We start from the raw sequence: 18,980 nt of genomic DNA on the forward strand, positions 1-18,980 counted from the left end.
AACCTTGATAATCCTAATTATATCGATATTAATAACAATAATTATTATTATAAGATTATTTCAAAGTATTAATTTAAGTAAAAAGCAAATATTGCTTAAAATATTAAAAACAATTATTTGAAATATTATATCATCATAAAAAGTTAAACTATAAACTAAGCTATAAAAACCATGCTATTATATTATAATAATCATAATAATAATAATCAAACAAAATTAATAATAATCATAATCATTACAATATTATACATATATATTGTAATAATTGTATTAACATTTCTTTTTATAGCCCCTTTCAGGATGTTAACATTCATTCACATGTGTTGAATGCTTAATACGATGGTAATATCATATTTGATAATATCGATTGAATTTTATCTATGATGGCAGCACAAACAATATACAAAATAGACTTAATAATATAATGATTAAAAGTGAAATTAAATTTCAATAACAAAAACATATACTATTATAAAATATCTTATATTTATATAGATATTCATCATTATATTTATATATATTTTACAAATTTTTCATTTTATTATATATTTTTTATTTTAATTATAAGAATATTTCTATTAAGCAAGAATTAAAAATAAACTTTTATTTTACAATAATTTTAATAAAATATTTTTAAAAAATTAAAAAGAATTATTATTTACATTATATATAATTTATTTTTCATTTTATCATATTTTTATTTATAATTTATTTTATAATCGATACTCATTTCGAATTGCTTGTACGATATTAATTCATAAATTAATTGAAAATTAATTAATATATTATAGATTATATTTTTAATAATAAAATTTCTTTGAAAATTTTAATTTAATAATTCCTAAATTAGAGAAAGAATAAATTTAATAAATGAATCTTTTTAATATTATTATTTTTTGATAAAAAATTCTAAAATTCCTTTTTATTCTCTTTTGCTAAGAAGCTTTCGTATATTTAAATCTCTTTATTATTACTAAGCGGACAATTAACATGCAATATTGTCTGTAGTTATACATAAGAGCAAGTATAGATAAAAAAAGTACATAGCGGAAAAAAAATAAATATAGAGTAAAAATTATTAAATAAACGCCATTTTTAAATGAAATAAAATAGGGAAGAAAAACATAACATGAAAAAAGACTAAAGATAAGAACGAATTAACTATCAGTTCCATTTTTTAAATAAATTTTTTCAAAAGTAAAATAAAATAAAATAAGAATTGAATATTAACGCCATCTTTTAAATGCATCTTTCTAAAAATATTTAAGAAATGGCGCTGATTCTCAATTCTTATTCTACTTTATCTTGTCTTTGAAGAAATGTCTGATATTTAAAAGATGGCACTAGTGGTTAATTTTTATTCTATTTCTATTTCTATCCTTTTTTCTATGATTATATTTTTCTCTTTGTCTATTTTGTTTTATTTGCGACACTCTAGAGATGGCGTTGATTTAGTAATTTTTACTCTATCTCTTTTTTGTACATTTTGATTTTATTTATATTTGCAAAATATATATTCTCATGACGCCAATATCTTATTAATTATATTCATAGTAGAATATAATTTAATACGTATAAAGCCTTTTAATGAATTTTATGAAAGAATATACTAAAGAATTTATTTTTAAAATGTTAATTGATTCTAAATTCTTGACTCTGCCAACTTTAGTGATTAAATATAATTTCTGCACTCACCACTTTATTTTAAGTCGTAAACTATAGAGGGCACACGAAGCATTCTAATTTTTTACTCGATTGATATTTCAGAACATTGAATACAAGTTGAGATATAAGATGTAAGTTTTGTCATTTATTTATTATATTTCTTATCAATGATAATCTTTATGTAATTTTATGTTTTATAATTTTCCTTATATTATTATTGTATTATTTTTTATTATTTCTGCATTAGATTAATAATATTGCAAAAAATACGGAAAAAAATTACATGTCATGTGTATATCTTCTGTACAACCTCCTTTTGCTAAAAAATAGATAGAAATAAAAAGTGCTCTATTTCAAATTTAAATTATATTTTACAGTCTCTCAAGTTTATAGTTCATCTTATAGTTTATATTTCATCTGTAAATTTATTCTGTAATATACACTCATATATTTCTGATATAAAAGCAATAATTACATAATTTTACATCCATATTTTTCAATTGCTTGGTATTAATTTAATCTAATTCTTGGTATAATCTAATTCTAGATTAAATCCACGACTAAATCGATAGTATAATATACTAAAATGATAATGAAACTTGATAAAGCTTAATAAAGTACTCACATGGTATCTATACTTTTGTTTTTGTAGAATATATAATTCTATGTACTTCTATATATTTTTTTATAAAACATTTAATTCAATATTATAACAATATATTTACATATTAAATAAAGAAAAAATTATTGAAATATAATTTATAATTTTTCAATTCAAATAAAAAAATTAAATAATATTATTAAATTTATAATTATTATTTATTATTTTTGAATAAATTATTTATTATATATTTCATAATAATTATTGTTATTAAAATCGCAAAAATAATAATAATAATGCTTTGTATGAATTTTTGTAAACAAAAAACACGTATAATGTTTAATTAATATATATATTATTTTTTTAATTATTATATTTATTTAAATATATTTGAATTCTTAAATAATCCATAAACGTTGCTTTTAATATTGTGATAACAAGCTTATCTTTAAATTTGTTATATAAAATATGTATTGTATAGAATTTGCTATAGTAATCTATATATATCTATATATATCTTGTATATAAATCTTTAATCAATACATGGAAATTTTGAATAGTAAAGTTTTAAAATCACAATTATTAATGATATTTATTTATTTATTAAGTAATAATTTTATAATTTTTTTTCAGTATCTACTTTTTGATATGTAATTTATTTTAATTTAAAAATATTTTATAATAAAATATAATTATACATCAATTCTTACATTAAATTATGTATAAACAGAATAATATATATATATATATATATATATATTATGTATAAACAGAAGTATAATAGAATTTTTTATTGAAAATATTATTTGAAAATAAAATTTTGTAATAAAATTCAATTGAAAATAATATTTAACAATTTTTTTTAATACATCATACCAAAAAATTAAATAAATTCATATTTTATAATAAATATTTAATAAATTTTATTAAATATTACTATATTACATTATTTAAGTAAAAAAAATATTAAATATTAACAGCATTATAGATTGGGAAATAACGTATCATATCTAATTTAGATATAAAAGGAAGTTAATTTCGATCAATTTTTGCATTGTCATTCAGATATTACTGAATTGCTATTATTGATTTGCTAAAAATACAGATTTTTATGAAATACAAATCTGTATTTAAACATAATAATATTTCGAAAGGAATTAACAATGCATTTATAATTTATTTGAAAATGTCATTGTTAGAGGAAATATGATATCATTTGAATGTTATTGCTTTTTATAAATGAAATCATCTGGTATATTTATACATTATGTCATTTTTAAAGTAAAAAATAATAGTTTATAAAAATGAAATTATTTTTTTTATTTTTTATTATTTTACATTACAAATATTTTATATAGTTAGTCTAAGAGAATAATAAAAACTAATATAAATGTATTAATCGATTTCTTTGAGACAGTATTCTATGTACTATAATATATAATAGCTAAGGTTACTTGTTTATAAGAATATTACTGAGAAAGCTTTCTAATACTATTCATTCCATGAATGTGATCAATGTTTTATAATGTTTCAAAATTATAAAAATATAAAATATATCTTTATATATCTTTAAATAAAATATTTTAATTTAAAAAATTTTTTTTATAATTTACAAAATATTAAATTAATTATTTATTGCGTAAATATTATTCTATAATGTCGAAATATATGTAATATCTTATCATTAATAAAAAAAATTATTATTTAATGCTATTGTGTCGCAATAAGATATAAGTGTTTAACAAAATAAAAAATATGAAAAATATATTTAATTGCGTAATATTTTGCAATTTTATGTATATATATCTATAACTTTAAAAAATGAATATACATACATGAAAACAAATATCCTTCGAATGTGCACTATGTCATTATGATATAGTAATTAGGAAATACAGTACAATCTAAGCATTCGGAAATGTTCGAAAATGGATCTTTGAAAGTTTTTCGATGAACCGCGAATAAAATAAATACGTATGTCTAGTATACACCTCACTTTACCTTCGCCATACTTGTATCGAGTGACATCATTCTATGGAACCCAAATTTAAGAAAGAGAAAGAAAGTAAACGTGAAGGAGAACACGTTCACTACGTGAAACGTAAGTCAGAGAAGGAAGAATAGAACTACTGAGGATTCAGAGCACAGCGCTCAGTCGTTAACGAAGCATCGAAATTGTTGGTTCGGTAGTACTTGTGGACAAGCTTAGAACGTAATTCCTAGAATAAATAAAAATGGTTTACCAAATTAAGAATGCCGTAAGTAATTAATAATATATTTATTATAAAGTTTCATTGTATTTATAAATAAAAAAAATATGCGTACATATTTGATTCATATATGTTGAATAATCATATTAATTTTTTAAATAAAAAAAGAGTTAAAATTATATTTTTTGTTTAAAATAGAATTTATTTAAATTTATTATATTTTTTACGAAATAATTGACCTTGAAATAATCGATTTCATCTTGCTTAATTTAGTAACGAAATTTTCTCATAATGTGACGAAAAAATTTCGATCCGAAGCATGAACTATTGCATGAAGTACTTGCAATCGTAGAATTGTTTCGATATTCATTTATTTATTTTAAATATATAAAATACACATATGTGATAAATATTTTCGAACATAGTGTTCATTTAATATTACATTAATCACAATTCCACATAATATAGTTTGTAATATTGAATTCATTATATCTATAAGGTATGCGATTTAAGCATGCTTCCATGATAGATAAATTTTATGAGCGGGACAATTTAATATGACAATAATTTGTTTATTAATTTTAAATTATTTAATTGATTTTTATAAATTATTTCATATCGAATTATATTAAATAAATATTACTTTTTTTATTAATTTTTATATTTTTGAGAAAAATTTATAATAAGTTTAAAAAATCATGAATTAATAAAAAATATATATTTTTAAATTTTTCTTATTCTAAATAATTTAGTTTATATTTTTATAATTTTAATAATATATACTTTTATTATAAAATATCTGTTTTTTTACTTTACTAATATCAAATAAATGATAACCAGAAGTAGATAATTATATTTAGGACAAATATAAAACTGATATAAAATCATTATATAACAATATAATTTATTATATTTAATTACTTTCATCAGGTAATAAAACATACTAAAACATAATTTTATTTCAAAATTTAATCAATATTTAATATTTATATTTACATGAATATTATACAATTAATAATATTAGTTAATATTATATATTATTAATGTATAATATATAATGTATAATATAATGTATAAATAATATTATACATTAATAATATTAGTATTAATATTTATTTATATTATTTTTACAGAGTGATTTAAAAAATCAGCTTGAAAAAGCTGGAGACCAATTGGTTGTAATTGATTTCTTTGCTATGTGGTGTGGTCCTTGTAAAATGATTGGACCTAAAGTAGAAGAGTTATCAATGGTTAAATATTATTTTATTTTACATAAAAAAGATTTCTATTAAATAATTTTTTATAATAATTTTTATTAAATTTCTATTAAATAATTTTTTATCTTTTTATAATAGGAAATGGAAGATGTTATTTTTTTGAAAGTTGATGTAGATGAATGCGAAGATATTGCTGGTGAATATGAAATTACCAGTATGCCTACCTTTGTTTTTATCAAAAATAACAAAGTGGTATGTATCATTTTAAATTAATATAAATTTCATACAAGTAAAAAAAGTAATTAAAAATTAATAATTCAAATATTCTATGTTTTAGCTGGAAAACTTTTCTGGTGCTAATTATGATAAACTTAAAAGCACAATTCAGAAGCACAAATAAATAAATAATTTTAATAATAAAAATATTTTTAAACAGAATTATCTATTAATTAATATTAATCAACAAAAATGATTAGCAGAAACTTCTTATACTCTTATACTCTTACCTCTCTTATTAAAAAATAAAGCCATTTATTATTTGCAAAATAAAGGTAAAAAGATACATAAATTTGTGTTAATACATTGTCAATTTTATTATACATATTTTGTTTGCAAAATAAAGTATAATCAGCTTATAAAAATATGCATCAACATTTTTTATCTTATTATTTAATAATGTAAAAAATTAATTACTAAATTTATTTATATAATTGAATATAATTAGTACATTATTAAATATAACACTATTGATATTTAATATACATTTATACAATTGCATTGTTTTCCGATTGTTTATGTATTTTTACTAATAATGAACATATTCCAGTACCAGATTTGCAAGGTTGACCTAACATTAATCGACTAGAAGGAGATTCCAAATTATCTCGTTTTCCTATAAAAAATAAAAATAAATATTAAATATGTAATTTTCTAATCAATAAATAATTTCAACAATTTATTTTCTTTTTTACCTTGTAAAGCTGCATTTTTTAAGAAATTAAGTGAACTTTCAAAACTCATTTGTTGTAAAGGAGATGCTGATTCTTCCATTCCTTTACGACTAAGAGGTTGAAATCTACCATCAAAAGTCATATAATCTGCAATTAAAGACAGATGTCTAGAATCAACTGTAATTCCATACATCTTGAATACATCTCTCACTTCTTTTATAATAACTCTGTTAGCAGCTTCAATACCATATGTTTGAGAAATACTATAAATATCATTAGAATATAATTGATTCAAATTTAAAGATTTATCATATTTAAACATTTCCTATATTAAAAAAATATATATAAGTAAAAATAATAAATAATACAAAATTATGATCAATATAAAAATTTTTTACTTACTATAATATTAATACCATCAGTTTTAAGAATTGTTTCTCCATTATTATTTTGAAATGTAAAAGCACGTTTTATACAAGGTACTTCCCATAAAATAACTCTATTTGCAACATTTTTAATTATTGTTGGTAAGTCTAATTTTAACATTTTAAGAGGTAACTGAAAAATTATTATTATTATAAGTATTAATATAATTATTTATATTATAATTTAAGAAAATATATATTAGATTAAATTTAAATAATTATAAATTTAAATATATATAAATATGTAGTTTCTTATTTATTACCCAAAATGTTAATTTACACCATGTAAATTTTTTCTCATCATAATCATATTCTAATGCATTAACATACATATTTTTAATATTTTTTTTTCTATGTATATTATATATTTCATTTGTAATATATTCTGATTTCTCATTCTCTATGTCATCATCATCTTCATCTTCATTTTGTTCTTGGACTTCAATTCTTAACTTTTCTGTTTCGTTTTCTATAATATCATCTTCTTTTTCATTTATGTCTTCCATTTCCTCTTCTTCTGGATCTTCATATTCTTGATTTTCTCTATGACGTGAAATTGTTCGTATTAAAGTTGCATCTGCATCCTCTGCTGCTGCTTCTTCATCTGAAGATTCATGCATTTCTCCTAAATTTGTTTGTGGTTTCAATATAGAATCTGTTTCTTGATCAGGTTCTATTTGATCTAATAAAACATCATCTTCATATATAGATTTTTTTTCCTCTTCAACATGTAATAAAGCACCTGTTATTTTAGCAACTTTTTTAATTTCTTTAAATATTTCTCTGAAAAAAACTTCTTCAGTTTTTTTTAATATCTCATGTGGTTGAACACAAAATTCTCCTTTATAAGATTTATGTGGAAGATAATTAAGAGTTATACTATATACTAATTGTCTATTAGGCCATTGCTCCATTTTTCTATTAACAATAATATTATCTAAAACATTTGATAAAATACATTTAGTCAATTTTAATTTTAATTTATTTGATCGTTTTATTACATTTTTTAAATCTTTTCGAAATGGTATTTCCATGCTAGGTGTTTTAATATTTTTCGATGCCATCATTAATATTTCTCGTAATCTAGGTATACCTAAAGTAACATTCATTTCTCCACGACCGGCGAAATGAAAAGTATTCAAAGTCATTTGTGTTGATGGCTCTCCTACTGATTGTGCTGCTAATAAACCTACTGGTTCACCAGGTGGACAAACAACTTTCATTACTTTCATAGATAAAAGATCTCTTAAATCTTTTTTCTTTATAATAAAATTTTTAGATTTATTAGTTAAATATTCATCTATTAAATTTTCTAATCGTTCAGAAAGTACACCAAAATCTATATCTTGCCTATATTTTGACATTACTGGATCAGGACATCTAATACATTCATTATATATCCATTTTTTATCTTCTTCAGTGGTTCTTATCCATTTTCTCATATATGAAACAGCAGCTTTGCTTCTTCCACTTTGTTTATCGATTTCTTTATACTTTGAACTCTTAATATTCATATTTTCCATTGAAAATCTTGTAAATGGACTAATTCTTTTCTTTTGTAATATATTTCCGTTTTTACTTTCCCATTTTTTAATTTTTTTCACCAATTTTAAAATTTTATCTGTATCTGAGTCTTCTTTTAATTTTTCTATCATTTCTTCATTTATAATCGCATTTTTATTATCTATCAAAAAATTTAATTGTTCCTTTTTTAAAAATCGTGAACCCGGTATATCTAGTCCATCTTCTCCATAATAAATCTGTACTAAACTACCATCTGAATCTCGTACTGTTGAATCATAATTAATAACTAATCCTTCAAGATGTTTAATAAGACATCTTTGTAAATATCCTGATCTACTAGTTTTTACAGCAGTATCAATGAGACCTTCACGACCAGCCATGCAATGGAAAAAAAATTCTTGAGGTTTAATTCCTGTCATAAATCTACCATCAATAAAACCACCTGCTCTTGGTGTTGGATCATATGCAGGAAAACTTGGAAGACTTTTTCCACTGATCATTAAAGGTGGTCTTTTCCCTTCTAATTCAATTTGTCCAAGTAAACAAGATATTTGCATAGTATTTACAGTGGAACCTTTTGCACCAGATTGAACCATTAATTGTAAATTATTATCTGGAAATTTTTTCAAAAGACCAGCTGGTAAACATATTTTATTTATATTATTAGTATAAATATCTAATGTACTTTTATATTTTCGATCGACTTGAGCGCGAAATTTAGGATCATTCCAATAAGATTCTTCCATTTTAGATGTAACTATATCCATTGGTGTATCATTAGGTAATTCCAACACAGATTTTTGAATATTTTCACCAATTTTTCTACAGTTAAAAATAATTTCTTTGCGTTTTTTATCTGCTTTTTTTAATAATAAAATATCTTCAATGCCAAGTGTAAATCCATTTCTTTGTAAAGCTGCTTGAAACAATTTACCAAAAGCACTTAATAATTTTGCAGAACATGTTCCTCCATATAATTCAAAAATGCAATGTACAAGACCAAATGGAGTTGCACCATAATGTGTTTTATCAAGTACACCACACAATAGTTCTCCATTTCGTATTATTACCTCAGCTTCTGACATTGTATTGGGATTTGAAAATTCACTACCACATTTCCAATGTCTTGTTTTTTCAATTTGCCATTGTTTTACATTGATCTTGGCATTTGCTGCTAAATTAATACGGGCTTGATTTGGTGGAATAATATTAATGATAACAGTTGATATAATTTGTTTACCAGACCATAAAGCTATTGGTTTTATAATACTAGGAGGAAGAAGAATTATATTATCTTGTATTGTAGATAAAGCAGCATAAACTAATTGCATATAATCTTCGCGTGAAAAAAATGTTCCTCTTACTGTTAAGCGGACACCAGAAATTATATGATCTTGAATAAGGCCACTTAATGGAGTACCATCTTTAGGTACAAGATATTGATTAGATACATTTGCTATATTGTAACCTTCACTTCTGGCTAGTTCATTTTGAGGATGATGAGCATTGATCTCATCACCATCAAAATCTGCATTATAACTTTTACAATTAGCATAATGTAAACGTAAAGTTTTTTCCCCTTTTAAAATACGTGCTTTGTGAGCCATAATACTAGGTTTATGCAAAGTTGGTTGACGATTTAATAACAGAATATCTCCATTTTGTAAATGTCTATGTACAATTTTAATGCCTTTAAAAAATTTGTTTGCTTTATCACTTGTTGTTAAAAGACGTTTTGCAATAGCTTCTCTTTGAATAGCATCTGAAATAGAAATACGTTGTATACTTCCATCTTCATTTTCAATCATTACTGCTCCAGGATGAATATTAGGGCCATTCAAAACTAATTGTCTTAATTGTACAACATTCCAAGGTGTAACTGGTGTTGGATATGTTAGTTTCAATGCAAAAGCTTCAGGAATACCAATTTCATCTATGTTCAAATTAGGATCTGGAGTAATAACTGATCGAGCAGCAAAATTAACTCTTTTACCCATCATATGCATTCTAATAATTCCCTCTTTTTTTTCTATAACTTGTTTAAGTCCCTGACAATTTGCAGAATCTGCAGTTCTATTCATATCACGATCCATTAAATGATCTACATTTATTTGCAAATTTTGCCAAGCATTATGCAATTTTTCAATTGCGGTATTACCTTTTATATGATCATAAACAATTTTTCCTTCTTCTGGTAATTGTTCTGTATCACCATCTTGAATTGTTTGAATGATATTTCGAAGTACAAGACAATCTTGAATGATACTCTTATAAACTTGAGATTGGGGATGTTCTATCATTTGTCCATTAATAAAATTAACTGGTCTTACTATAGGTGGTAGAACTGGTATTACTTCAAAAAAAAATATATCAGTTGGATATTCAATATCTACCATTCCAAAGCAAGGTATAATAACCTTTAAAAAATTTTTTTCATTTTGCCAAAGTTTTCTAAGATAATCTTTAGATTGATCAGGCATTATCATTATAGTATCCAATTTATGTATTACACCACGTGATTGTATTGTTTCATTGGATAGATTAGATGCTTTAGTTGTCATTATTTTATTTTTTAATGTTGTGATTTTTGATATAGGTTCTTCACAATATACACAAATTTTTGGTGTTGTATATTGTTTAAGAACATTTTCAACACAAGTATGCCATTGTGTATTAATATTTTTGGTATTTATGTCAGTTTCATTGTACTGTACAAAAGACTGATTAAATCTTTGCTTATTAAGAAGATTTTCAATGTAATTATCAATAACATTTTGAACAGATTGTATATCAACATTATATGGATTATCTGAGTTAAAGACAACAATCATTACTTCTTGTTCTAAACTTTCAAGATCACTGAGATATCCTTGTTGAAGTAATTTCAATTTTGCAGAGAGTAATAATTTTACATAAGATGGAATTTGTAAATTGAAACAATTTAAACATGTTAATTTAATTAACATACATAATCCTTTATGAAATAATGGATTTATAACTGGCATAGGTAATTCTATATGTCCAAAATGACCTGGACATTTGAATACATTGCATCCACATGTTCCACATGGATCTGAACTTTCTGAAAGAGGACCTAAATTAACAAAAATAAATATATATTAATGTATTAATTCTTTCTTTTTTATTTTATATATATATAACATATATATAATATTTATTGAATTATTTATTGAATATTTATTGAATTACCTAATGCTGGATCATATAAACCACCTTTTAATGGATGTCCCAAAATATTAAATGATAAAGGTGTTCTTATTTTAGCAACACTTAAGTTTCTTATATCATTTGCAGTAAACATAGAAAACATTAAGCATTTTGGATCTAAATGTTTTGGAGTTAAACGTGGAGTATGATATTTATGCTGTACCATTTTGATAAATGTATTTTTATATTTTTTTTTCTAAAACACAAATCTTTTTAATTTTTCTTTAAATTTCATAGAAATTTCATTAATTTTTTTTATTAAAAAAGAGATTTTATATTTCGCGTACAATAATTTTTCTTAAAAAAGATGATTTAATAATCTATCTATTTTTCATTTTTTTATATTTTTTTATTTTTTTAATTATATTAATATTGAATATTTTTTAAAAAAGTTCACTCAATGTAATTATTTATAAATTATTTATAAATAAGTTATAGGTTATAAAATTTTTGTCACATGGTCATCAATTCGCAATAGTTAAATATATGTACAATTGTCAAAAAAATTCCCTACATAAATAAAAAATGAGTTGCATATATCAATGCGACTCGAAAACACTATGCGAGAAATAATGATATTAATATCTTTACAAATTACAGGTTTACAAATTATTTACAGTATAACACAGTATATACTAATATAAAAGTATCGTGTTGTTACATTATCTGTTATATCTCATAATTATTAATCAAATCCAAGTCCTCATTAATAATTTCAATTTATTCATCCCTTGTTATTTTTTTCTTTATTATGTAAAAATACATATATATTTATATATGTATCGTTATATTCTATAAAATTGTTTTTCCTGTTTCTAACATAAAAAATATATTGAAACATTTATTTGACTAATTCTCGATTCTCGACTAATTAAAAATCGATACATATATCGATATTTTAACTATCGTTTATAAAAGCAATCTAAACTATTGTATGTATATGAGTTTATTTGGAACATCGATGAAATAACGAGTGAATTTCAATAAAAAAAAATTTTATATAAAATTATATATTAAAATCTTTAGAAAATCAATTTAATTCTTATAATGCAATTATAAATATAAATCTTTTATACTACATAAATAACTGTGATATATAAAAAAGCATTTATTAATATAAATATGTATGTTTATTTTTATAATTATATTAATATTATCTAATTTTATAATTTTACAAAAATACAAAAAATATTATTAAGTGAACAAAAGACAAAAATTTCTAAGTAATATATATTTTCTGTTGCATTGCAAATAGGTTAACTCCACGATTTGAAATAAGTCAAACTGATACAGAAGTTGCAATAACTATTCATGCTCCATATGCCAATATTAAAGATACAGAAGTTTATGTTGATGCAACAGATTTTAGATTTTATTCCACACCATATTATTTAAGGTTAGTATTAATGTTTAATAATTATATTTATTTTTTAATAAAATAATTTTTTTCAGGTTAAAATTACCAGGTGAAATAGAAGAAAATGATTCATCATTTGGTTCATATGATTGTGAGAAAGGAGATTTTACCTTAAAATTTACAAAAGTAGTAAAAGGAGAATATTTTGAAAATTTAGATATGATAAGTACATTGTTAGCTCCACCAAAGAAGAAAGGTACAATTCTACCTAATATTGAAGTAATTGGAAATCCATCAGCAAATTCTGAAGATATTAATGATATATCAAATGAACCTGATTTATCAAATGATGAAAACATTAATGGAGATGAATGGTATATGCATCAAAATAATGTACAAACTGTATCTCTTTTGCCAACTTCTCCTAAATATGGATTTGCAAATAAAATATCTGGAGCATTAGCTGCTTTTGAGGTAATAATAATAAGAATTAAATATATATATATATATTTATTTATTTATTTATTTATTTTTTTTAATTTTAGTCAGCATGGATTAAAGAAATAATAGATCTTCCAATGCCAGATACAACACCTCAATCTGAGAGAAAAAAATTACGAGAAAAACGTGAAATTTCAGATTTTAATGAAGAACATTATTTGGCAGATCTTATGCAACCAGATTGTATAGAACCATATATCTCATTTATTACAGAATGGGATACTTTAAAAAAAGAGAATGTTTCTTTCAATGAAACTGAAGTAGATCTATTAAAAGAACTTCCAAATAAAGAATATTTATTAAATAATGAAGAAACACATAAATTGCTTTTAAGTTTAGTGGATATTTTATTTGCTAGCTGTTACAATCATAGAACAACATTGGGTGAAAATACTGTTGAAAGTAGTTGGACTATTAATAAATTAAGTTCTACTTTATCTTGGTTTGATGTATGTAAAATTTAAAAAAAAAATCTTAATTTCTTTATATAGATTATTTTATATATCCATATTTTTAGGATTTTTCTGATTCAGAAGAAGTTATAAAAACTTGTTTTAGAAGATCTATATGTTATCCACTTTTTAGAAATTGGAAACTATCTATAAAAATTTTTGAAGATATAAAAAAAGTAATTAAGTTAGGTAAGTAAAAAAATAAATATAGATTTATATAAGAATATAGATTATGTAAATTATATTTTCTTTTTTATGTCTAATTTTGTATCATTAAATTAAATTTGTAGGTAAAAAATATATCATAAAATGTTTTTGTGAAATACATAATTTATTTAACAATTCATGTGAACCACGATATATATTAAATCAACTCTATATAAAAGATTACCTAATTTGGTTACAACAAATTAATGAATCTTTGATAGAATCATTAGAGTCTCTTATTATATTTTTACCTTCTAAAGAAGATATGCAACTTGATTTAGCAGAATTAGAACAAGCAGCTTATTCTGTCCAAGAAGAAGATCTTATTATAGAAAATTCAATTCATGAAGTAGTGGACCAAATGGATGAATTAACAGTTAATGACAATAACGAAGATAAGTAAGTGTAATATACAAAAATATCTTATAACTTTTATAAAATTTAAGGTTTTATTGAAAAATTTTATATGTTTCTATGTTATATGATTTTATTTTAAAGGCCAAAGACTATATACTACATTAAAGACAAACATTCTTTAAAGTATTTGTAAGTATTTTATTCGAATTGCTTTGAATATTGATGATTTTATTCCCTAATAAAGCTTTTTCATTTAAATCTTTCAATAAATGATATAAATATTTGTATATATTATATACATTTTTATCCGAAATATGCTAATGTAATACACTAATTAAAATGCACTTTCCTTTGGTAAATCACATAAATATGTTCAATAAATGTTGAACTGTTAACTTATCATCAATGATATGTAGCAGTAACAAATTGTCATATTTGCACATTGCGCATGGATGATATGCACAGTAAAAAATATTTGAAATTTACTAATTTTTCTTTTTTTTAATAATGAATATGTAAATTATGTTTTATATAGATTATCGAGTTCAAGCGACAGCAGCGATACCGATTCTGAAACCGATTCAGAAAGTAGCACTTCGAGTACCACTACCACAAGCAATAGTAATAGTTTAGATTCAGACGATGTAAGTGAATCAGAAGAAATTGTAAATGAGTGTACTTAACAGTACCATGTAAAATATTATCATATGTCTATCTTAAAAGATCTGTTACAAAAATCTTTGTAAAAATAATGTTTTTGAATATTTTTATTTTACTTATAATATATAAGTAAAATTTAAAAATTTTATAATTCTGTATCTTTTATGTCTTCGTAAAAATATTTATATGGAAAATTCTTTATAAGATATAAATAAGACTTCGTTTCGTCTCTATCTTATAATTATTATGTAATTATCTGTATAGACATGTACATACTATTTATGCAGTATTCGTGTAAATGTAATTGACTTATTAAAGAATATAATAAATCCATGTTAATAATTTATTATAATGTTCGATTAATCTTCGTTGTATAAAATCATCTAAATCATCGTTATTTTTAATACTCATATTTGAATCAATTATATTGCTTGGTCTTAATAAGGTGCTTTCATTATCAAAAGTATTATTAACATTGTTTTCTGTATCCTCTGCCTAGAATATTTTTAAAAAACTTATTAATTGTAAATGAAAATTATCAATAAAAAGTAATTAAATTAAATTAAATTTTCAAGTTACCGTAACATAATCATAATCTGTAAATTCAATATTTTCATTTTTATTATTGAATTCATCGTCGTCAATAGTTTGCCAATAATCTGCAATTTCTCCATATACTCCTGGACTTTCATTTACGTTACTTACGTATTCAGCTAATTTTTTATCATCTAACATCATTGAATCTGACGTTTTCAATACTGTTGGCTTATCGTTTTTAAAATTAAAAAAAGTCTAATGTGTCATTAGAAAAAATTTATTATATATATATATATCTTATTATCCATACTGTACCTTTTGATTAGAAGTCTTACTGTTAAAATGATCATGATAATCAGGACTTTCTGTTTTCAAAATTAAATGTGTATATTTTTTAAATGTTCCATTTTCTTCATGCAAATGCGGAGAGTACAATATGATACGTAAAGGTAAACTTTCGTCTTTTTGAATTTGTAACTCTTCGTACTTAGTACTTTTGTTTGCTATTTAGTGAAAAATAAATATTTGTTAAAAAAAAATAAATTATATATATTCGTATATTTTAATATGCAAAAAATATTTTTTAATCAATATATTAATATTTGATATTTAATGAAATACCTTCTTGTTTTTCTATTTTTGTATCTCTTAATATATTTTCCGATTCAATTTGATGTTCTTCAAGATGTCTTGATAAATCAGTATTTAAATCGTTCGTTGTGGGATACGAATGATTATTCCCATTTATATGTTTATTTGAAAAATTGCAATCTTGTGTTTCTTTATAGGCTTCTGTCGTTTCGAAGTTCGATGTTATATGTGTAGTTGATATCTGAGTTTGTTTTTGTTCATACGATACTTCAGAAGTTATTTTAATATTCTTATCTATTAAAAAATTGTTTTTTGCTACATTGTCATTTTTTTTCATATTTTCTGAAGTTTCTGTCGTTTGAATTACTGGAACTTTAGTTGTAATATCGTAAGTTGTAATTTTATAATTATTTACATTGAAAGGAATGACAGTGCTCGTGGATTTATCATTTTCAATTCTTGTTGATTCTTCGATAGACATAGTTACGTCAGTAAATATTTCTGGTCGTACATCAAGATTTTTATTTTTTTTTTTTTTTTCTGAATTTATAGTTTTTAAAAGATAATCTCTGTAATCTATCGATTCGCGTATTATTGATGATTGTTCCTATCATCAGCAAACAAATATAAGATTTTCTTAAATATATTTACATATTTCTTTTTATATACAATTAAATTAAAAATATGTATATACATTATAGAAATAAATATATTTAAATTATCTACTTACATAACAAGGACCACATGGATCATCTTTATATGTAGAAAGTATGGCTGCTTTAACATAAGGAAAGTATAGTATACTCCAAGGTACAATAATCTGATAAGTTATTTTTCCGCAACTGTGATAACAATAATTCATATTTTAATAAAACTATAAATATCATATAAATATATGTAAAGTATATAATTATTTTATAAGAGAAAAAATTTCTTAGTTTTTAAATATATATATAAAACACATATATAAAATTCGTATAAATTTATTTGTAGATTAATTATATTTCACGATTCGATACAATTTGAATTAAACGATTAAATGCTCACCGATCAATAATTATTACTTCATCTTTCGAAGCACGAAAACTTTTCCAAATACCCAATTCGAAAGTATCTTGAAGAAAAATAATGCCTTTCTTTTCTTTTGCAACATCACTAAATATCATTTTATCCAAGCTTAAAAAGTGTTCGGATTCCTGTATATTTTTAGATATTTCCAACCACGCTTTTATCTCCATACTATTTTCTGTGTCATCTTCCGGCAAATCTGACGGCCGCGCAACCATGAAGAGCAAAATATTTGAAAATCCAGACTTTTCTAACTGCTTCTTTAATAATTCCAACCTTGTATCAAATGATATCATATCAAAAAATATTATTTTCTATTCCAATATTAAATTATTTTTTATTTGTTTTATTTTAATTTTTAATTACTTCTCTATCCCTCTTTGTTTTTCTTATAAATATTTAAAGTATTTGATTTAATAGAAACATAAAAAATAAAAAAATAAAAATAATAAAAGTTATTAGATTAAAATTTGATGAGTAAATATTAATAAGTAGCATTATGTTCCACATTAGAATGTATTATTTAATTGTTATTAAATGTACCAATGAAAAATATTGATCATTATTTTAACGACTTACATGACGGCTTGTCTATAACTGTAATTCCACGAGGGATCCAAAAACGCGAACACATTAACGTGCTCCAATTGATCTTTTCGTAAATTCGTGGCACGGCATTGCTCGATATATCCTCGATTCTCTTGGGATTCCTTCGATTGTCGGAAATGACGAAAAACATCGAGCAATCGCGGCATCCTTTCGTAATCTTTCCCATAAGTTTCGCAATTTCCAATTATTATCATCATCGCTATTATCATCGTTGTTGTTATCGTAATTACAATCGAAATCCACATAATTCGTTCACTTTCTCCGAATCGTTGGATCAAAAATCAATTGGAGAAATGATCGTTCTATCAGCCGCTAAATATAAAATGTTTGCATGAGCAACAAAATTGAAATATCGATAATTATTTCGTAACACTTCAAAATCCGTGTAAACAACATAAAATTGTTAACCGGTCGTGAAACTTGGCACGTCACGCCGATTTTTGGAAGATGTTTATTATCTGAGTGTGGGGGCCGATAAATCGTGAAAAATCGTGACAATTAAGTTGTGAAAATACCGAGAATTCTAAATCATTGTGCGATCATTGACGGTCGATGTGTGCGCGTGGCTTCTCGCGATATTATTAGCCAGAAAAATTAATTTACGTAGCATTGATGCGATATGTATGCGGGTCACACGGAAACTGTAAGCCTTTTTCTGACCTCACATGCTGCTGCCGCGTACCACGGTTCAACATTTCTCCTACACGTGACATAAACATGACACCCTTCCTCAAACATTATCATAGAGACACATGGAGACTGATTTGTATAAAAAAACAGGCTGAAAATTTTATTTAATATTTAAATATACAATGAATACT

The 18,980-nt window shown here is 22.9% G+C and overlaps 4 protein-coding genes across 8 annotated transcripts; 2 read left to right on the top strand and 2 right to left on the bottom strand.

The window, feature by feature from the left end:
• Positions 1-1,701: 1,701 nt before the first annotated feature.
• Positions 1,702-6,651, top strand: LOC107995175 (thioredoxin-2). 2 transcript variants are annotated; one of them, XR_009830059.1, is made up of 6 exons: positions 1,705-1,796; positions 4,251-4,524; positions 5,610-5,726; positions 5,832-5,945; positions 6,031-6,244; positions 6,520-6,651. XR_009830059.1 is itself a non-coding variant. In XM_017052528.3 (5 exons), the coding sequence occupies exons 2-5, from the start codon at positions 4,501-4,503 to the stop codon at positions 6,091-6,093; spliced, it is 318 nt and encodes a 105-aa protein (XP_016908017.1). In that variant the 5' UTR covers positions 1,702-1,796; positions 4,251-4,500; the 3' UTR covers positions 6,094-6,334. The 2 variants fall into 2 exon arrangements, 1 of the variants encoding a protein (XP_016908017.1); XM_017052528.3 differs by lacking the exon at positions 6,520-6,651 and having other exon boundaries at positions 1,702-1,796; positions 6,031-6,334.
• Positions 6,262-12,680, bottom strand: LOC107995136 (DNA-directed RNA polymerase I subunit RPA1). 2 transcript variants are annotated; one of them, XM_017052464.3, is made up of 5 exons: positions 11,803-12,680; positions 7,332-11,686; positions 7,046-7,201; positions 6,665-6,968; positions 6,262-6,585 (listed from the first exon to the last, which is right to left on the bottom strand). In XM_017052464.3, exons 1-5 carry the CDS (start codon positions 11,984-11,986, stop codon positions 6,458-6,460), a joined length of 5,127 nt encoding a protein of 1,708 aa, XP_016907953.1. In that variant the 5' UTR covers positions 11,987-12,680; the 3' UTR covers positions 6,262-6,457. The 2 variants fall into 2 exon arrangements, with proteins under 2 accessions (XP_016907953.1, XP_061932120.1); XM_062076136.1 differs by lacking the exon at positions 6,262-6,585 and having other exon boundaries at positions 6,665-6,790.
• Positions 12,681-12,720: 40 nt separating this feature from the next.
• Positions 12,721-15,700, top strand: LOC107996207 (protein SHQ1 homolog). 2 transcript variants are annotated; one of them, XM_017054162.2, is made up of 8 exons: positions 12,721-12,944; positions 13,076-13,216; positions 13,273-13,651; positions 13,723-14,127; positions 14,196-14,319; positions 14,421-14,736; positions 14,836-14,883; positions 15,230-15,700. In XM_017054162.2, coding segments are annotated over exons 1-8 (1,563 nt in total). In that variant the 5' UTR covers positions 12,721-12,942; the 3' UTR covers positions 15,378-15,700. The 2 variants fall into 2 exon arrangements, with proteins under 2 accessions (XP_016909651.1, XP_016909658.1); XM_017054169.2 differs by lacking the exon at positions 14,836-14,883 and having other exon boundaries at positions 12,723-12,944.
• LOC107996197 (putative uncharacterized protein DDB_G0282129) lies at positions 14,443-18,890 on the bottom strand. Of its 2 annotated transcripts, none has more exons than XM_017054148.3 (7): positions 18,130-18,890; positions 17,530-17,826; positions 17,213-17,324; positions 16,513-17,089; positions 16,207-16,394; positions 15,934-16,146; positions 14,443-15,849 (listed from the first exon to the last, which is right to left on the bottom strand). In XM_017054148.3, the coding sequence occupies exons 1-7, from the start codon at positions 18,402-18,404 to the stop codon at positions 15,667-15,669; spliced, it is 1,845 nt and encodes a 614-aa protein (XP_016909637.1). In that variant the 5' UTR covers positions 18,405-18,890; the 3' UTR covers positions 14,443-15,666. The 2 variants fall into 2 exon arrangements, with proteins under 2 accessions (XP_016909637.1, XP_016909642.1); XM_017054153.3 differs by having other exon boundaries at positions 15,934-16,119; positions 18,130-18,880.
• Positions 18,891-18,980: the final 90 nt, after the last annotated feature.

Source organism: Apis cerana, linkage group LG6, assembly GCF_029169275.1.
Source record: "Apis cerana isolate GH-2021 linkage group LG6, AcerK_1.0, whole genome shotgun sequence".
Lineage (NCBI taxonomy): Eukaryota > Metazoa > Arthropoda > Insecta > Hymenoptera > Apidae > Apis > Apis cerana.

Excerpts from the sequence above, each read along its gene's own strand:
- LOC107995136 (XM_017052464.3), bottom strand. The coding sequence starts at position 11,986 with ATGGTACAGCATAAATATCATACTCCACGTTTAACTCCAAAACATTTA. Across the intron at positions 7,202-7,331 it reads GGTGTAAATTAACATTTTGG|TTACCTCTTAAAATGTTAAA; the intron begins GTAATAAATAAG and ends ATAATTTTTCAG. Across the intron at positions 6,586-6,664 it reads AAAAAATGCAGCTTTACAAG|GAAAACGAGATAATTTGGAA; the intron begins GTAAAAAAGAAA and ends TATTTTTTATAG.
- LOC107996207 (XM_017054162.2), top strand. Across the intron at positions 13,217-13,272 it reads TCCACACCATATTATTTAAG|GTTAAAATTACCAGGTGAAA; the intron begins GTTAGTATTAAT and ends AATTTTTTTCAG. Across the intron at positions 14,320-14,420 it reads AAAAAAAGTAATTAAGTTAG|GTAAAAAATATATCATAAAA; the intron begins GTAAGTAAAAAA and ends TTAAATTTGTAG.
- LOC107995175 (XM_017052528.3), top strand. The coding sequence starts at position 4,501 with ATGGTTTACCAAATTAAGAATGCC. Across the intron at positions 4,525-5,609 it reads TTTACCAAATTAAGAATGCC|AGTGATTTAAAAAATCAGCT; the intron begins GTAAGTAATTAA and ends TTATTTTTACAG. Across the intron at positions 5,946-6,030 it reads TTATCAAAAATAACAAAGTG|CTGGAAAACTTTTCTGGTGC; the intron begins GTATGTATCATT and ends TCTATGTTTTAG.
- LOC107996197 (XM_017054148.3), bottom strand. The coding sequence starts at position 18,404 with ATGTGGATTTCGATTGTAATTACGATAACAACAACGATGATAATAGCG. Across the intron at positions 17,325-17,529 it reads GAAGTAATAATTATTGATCG|TTGCGGAAAAATAACTTATC; the intron begins GTGAGCATTTAA and ends TTGTTATCACAG. Across the intron at positions 16,395-16,512 it reads AAAAATAGAAAAACAAGAAG|CAAACAAAAGTACTAAGTAC; the intron begins GTATTTCATTAA and ends TTCACTAAATAG.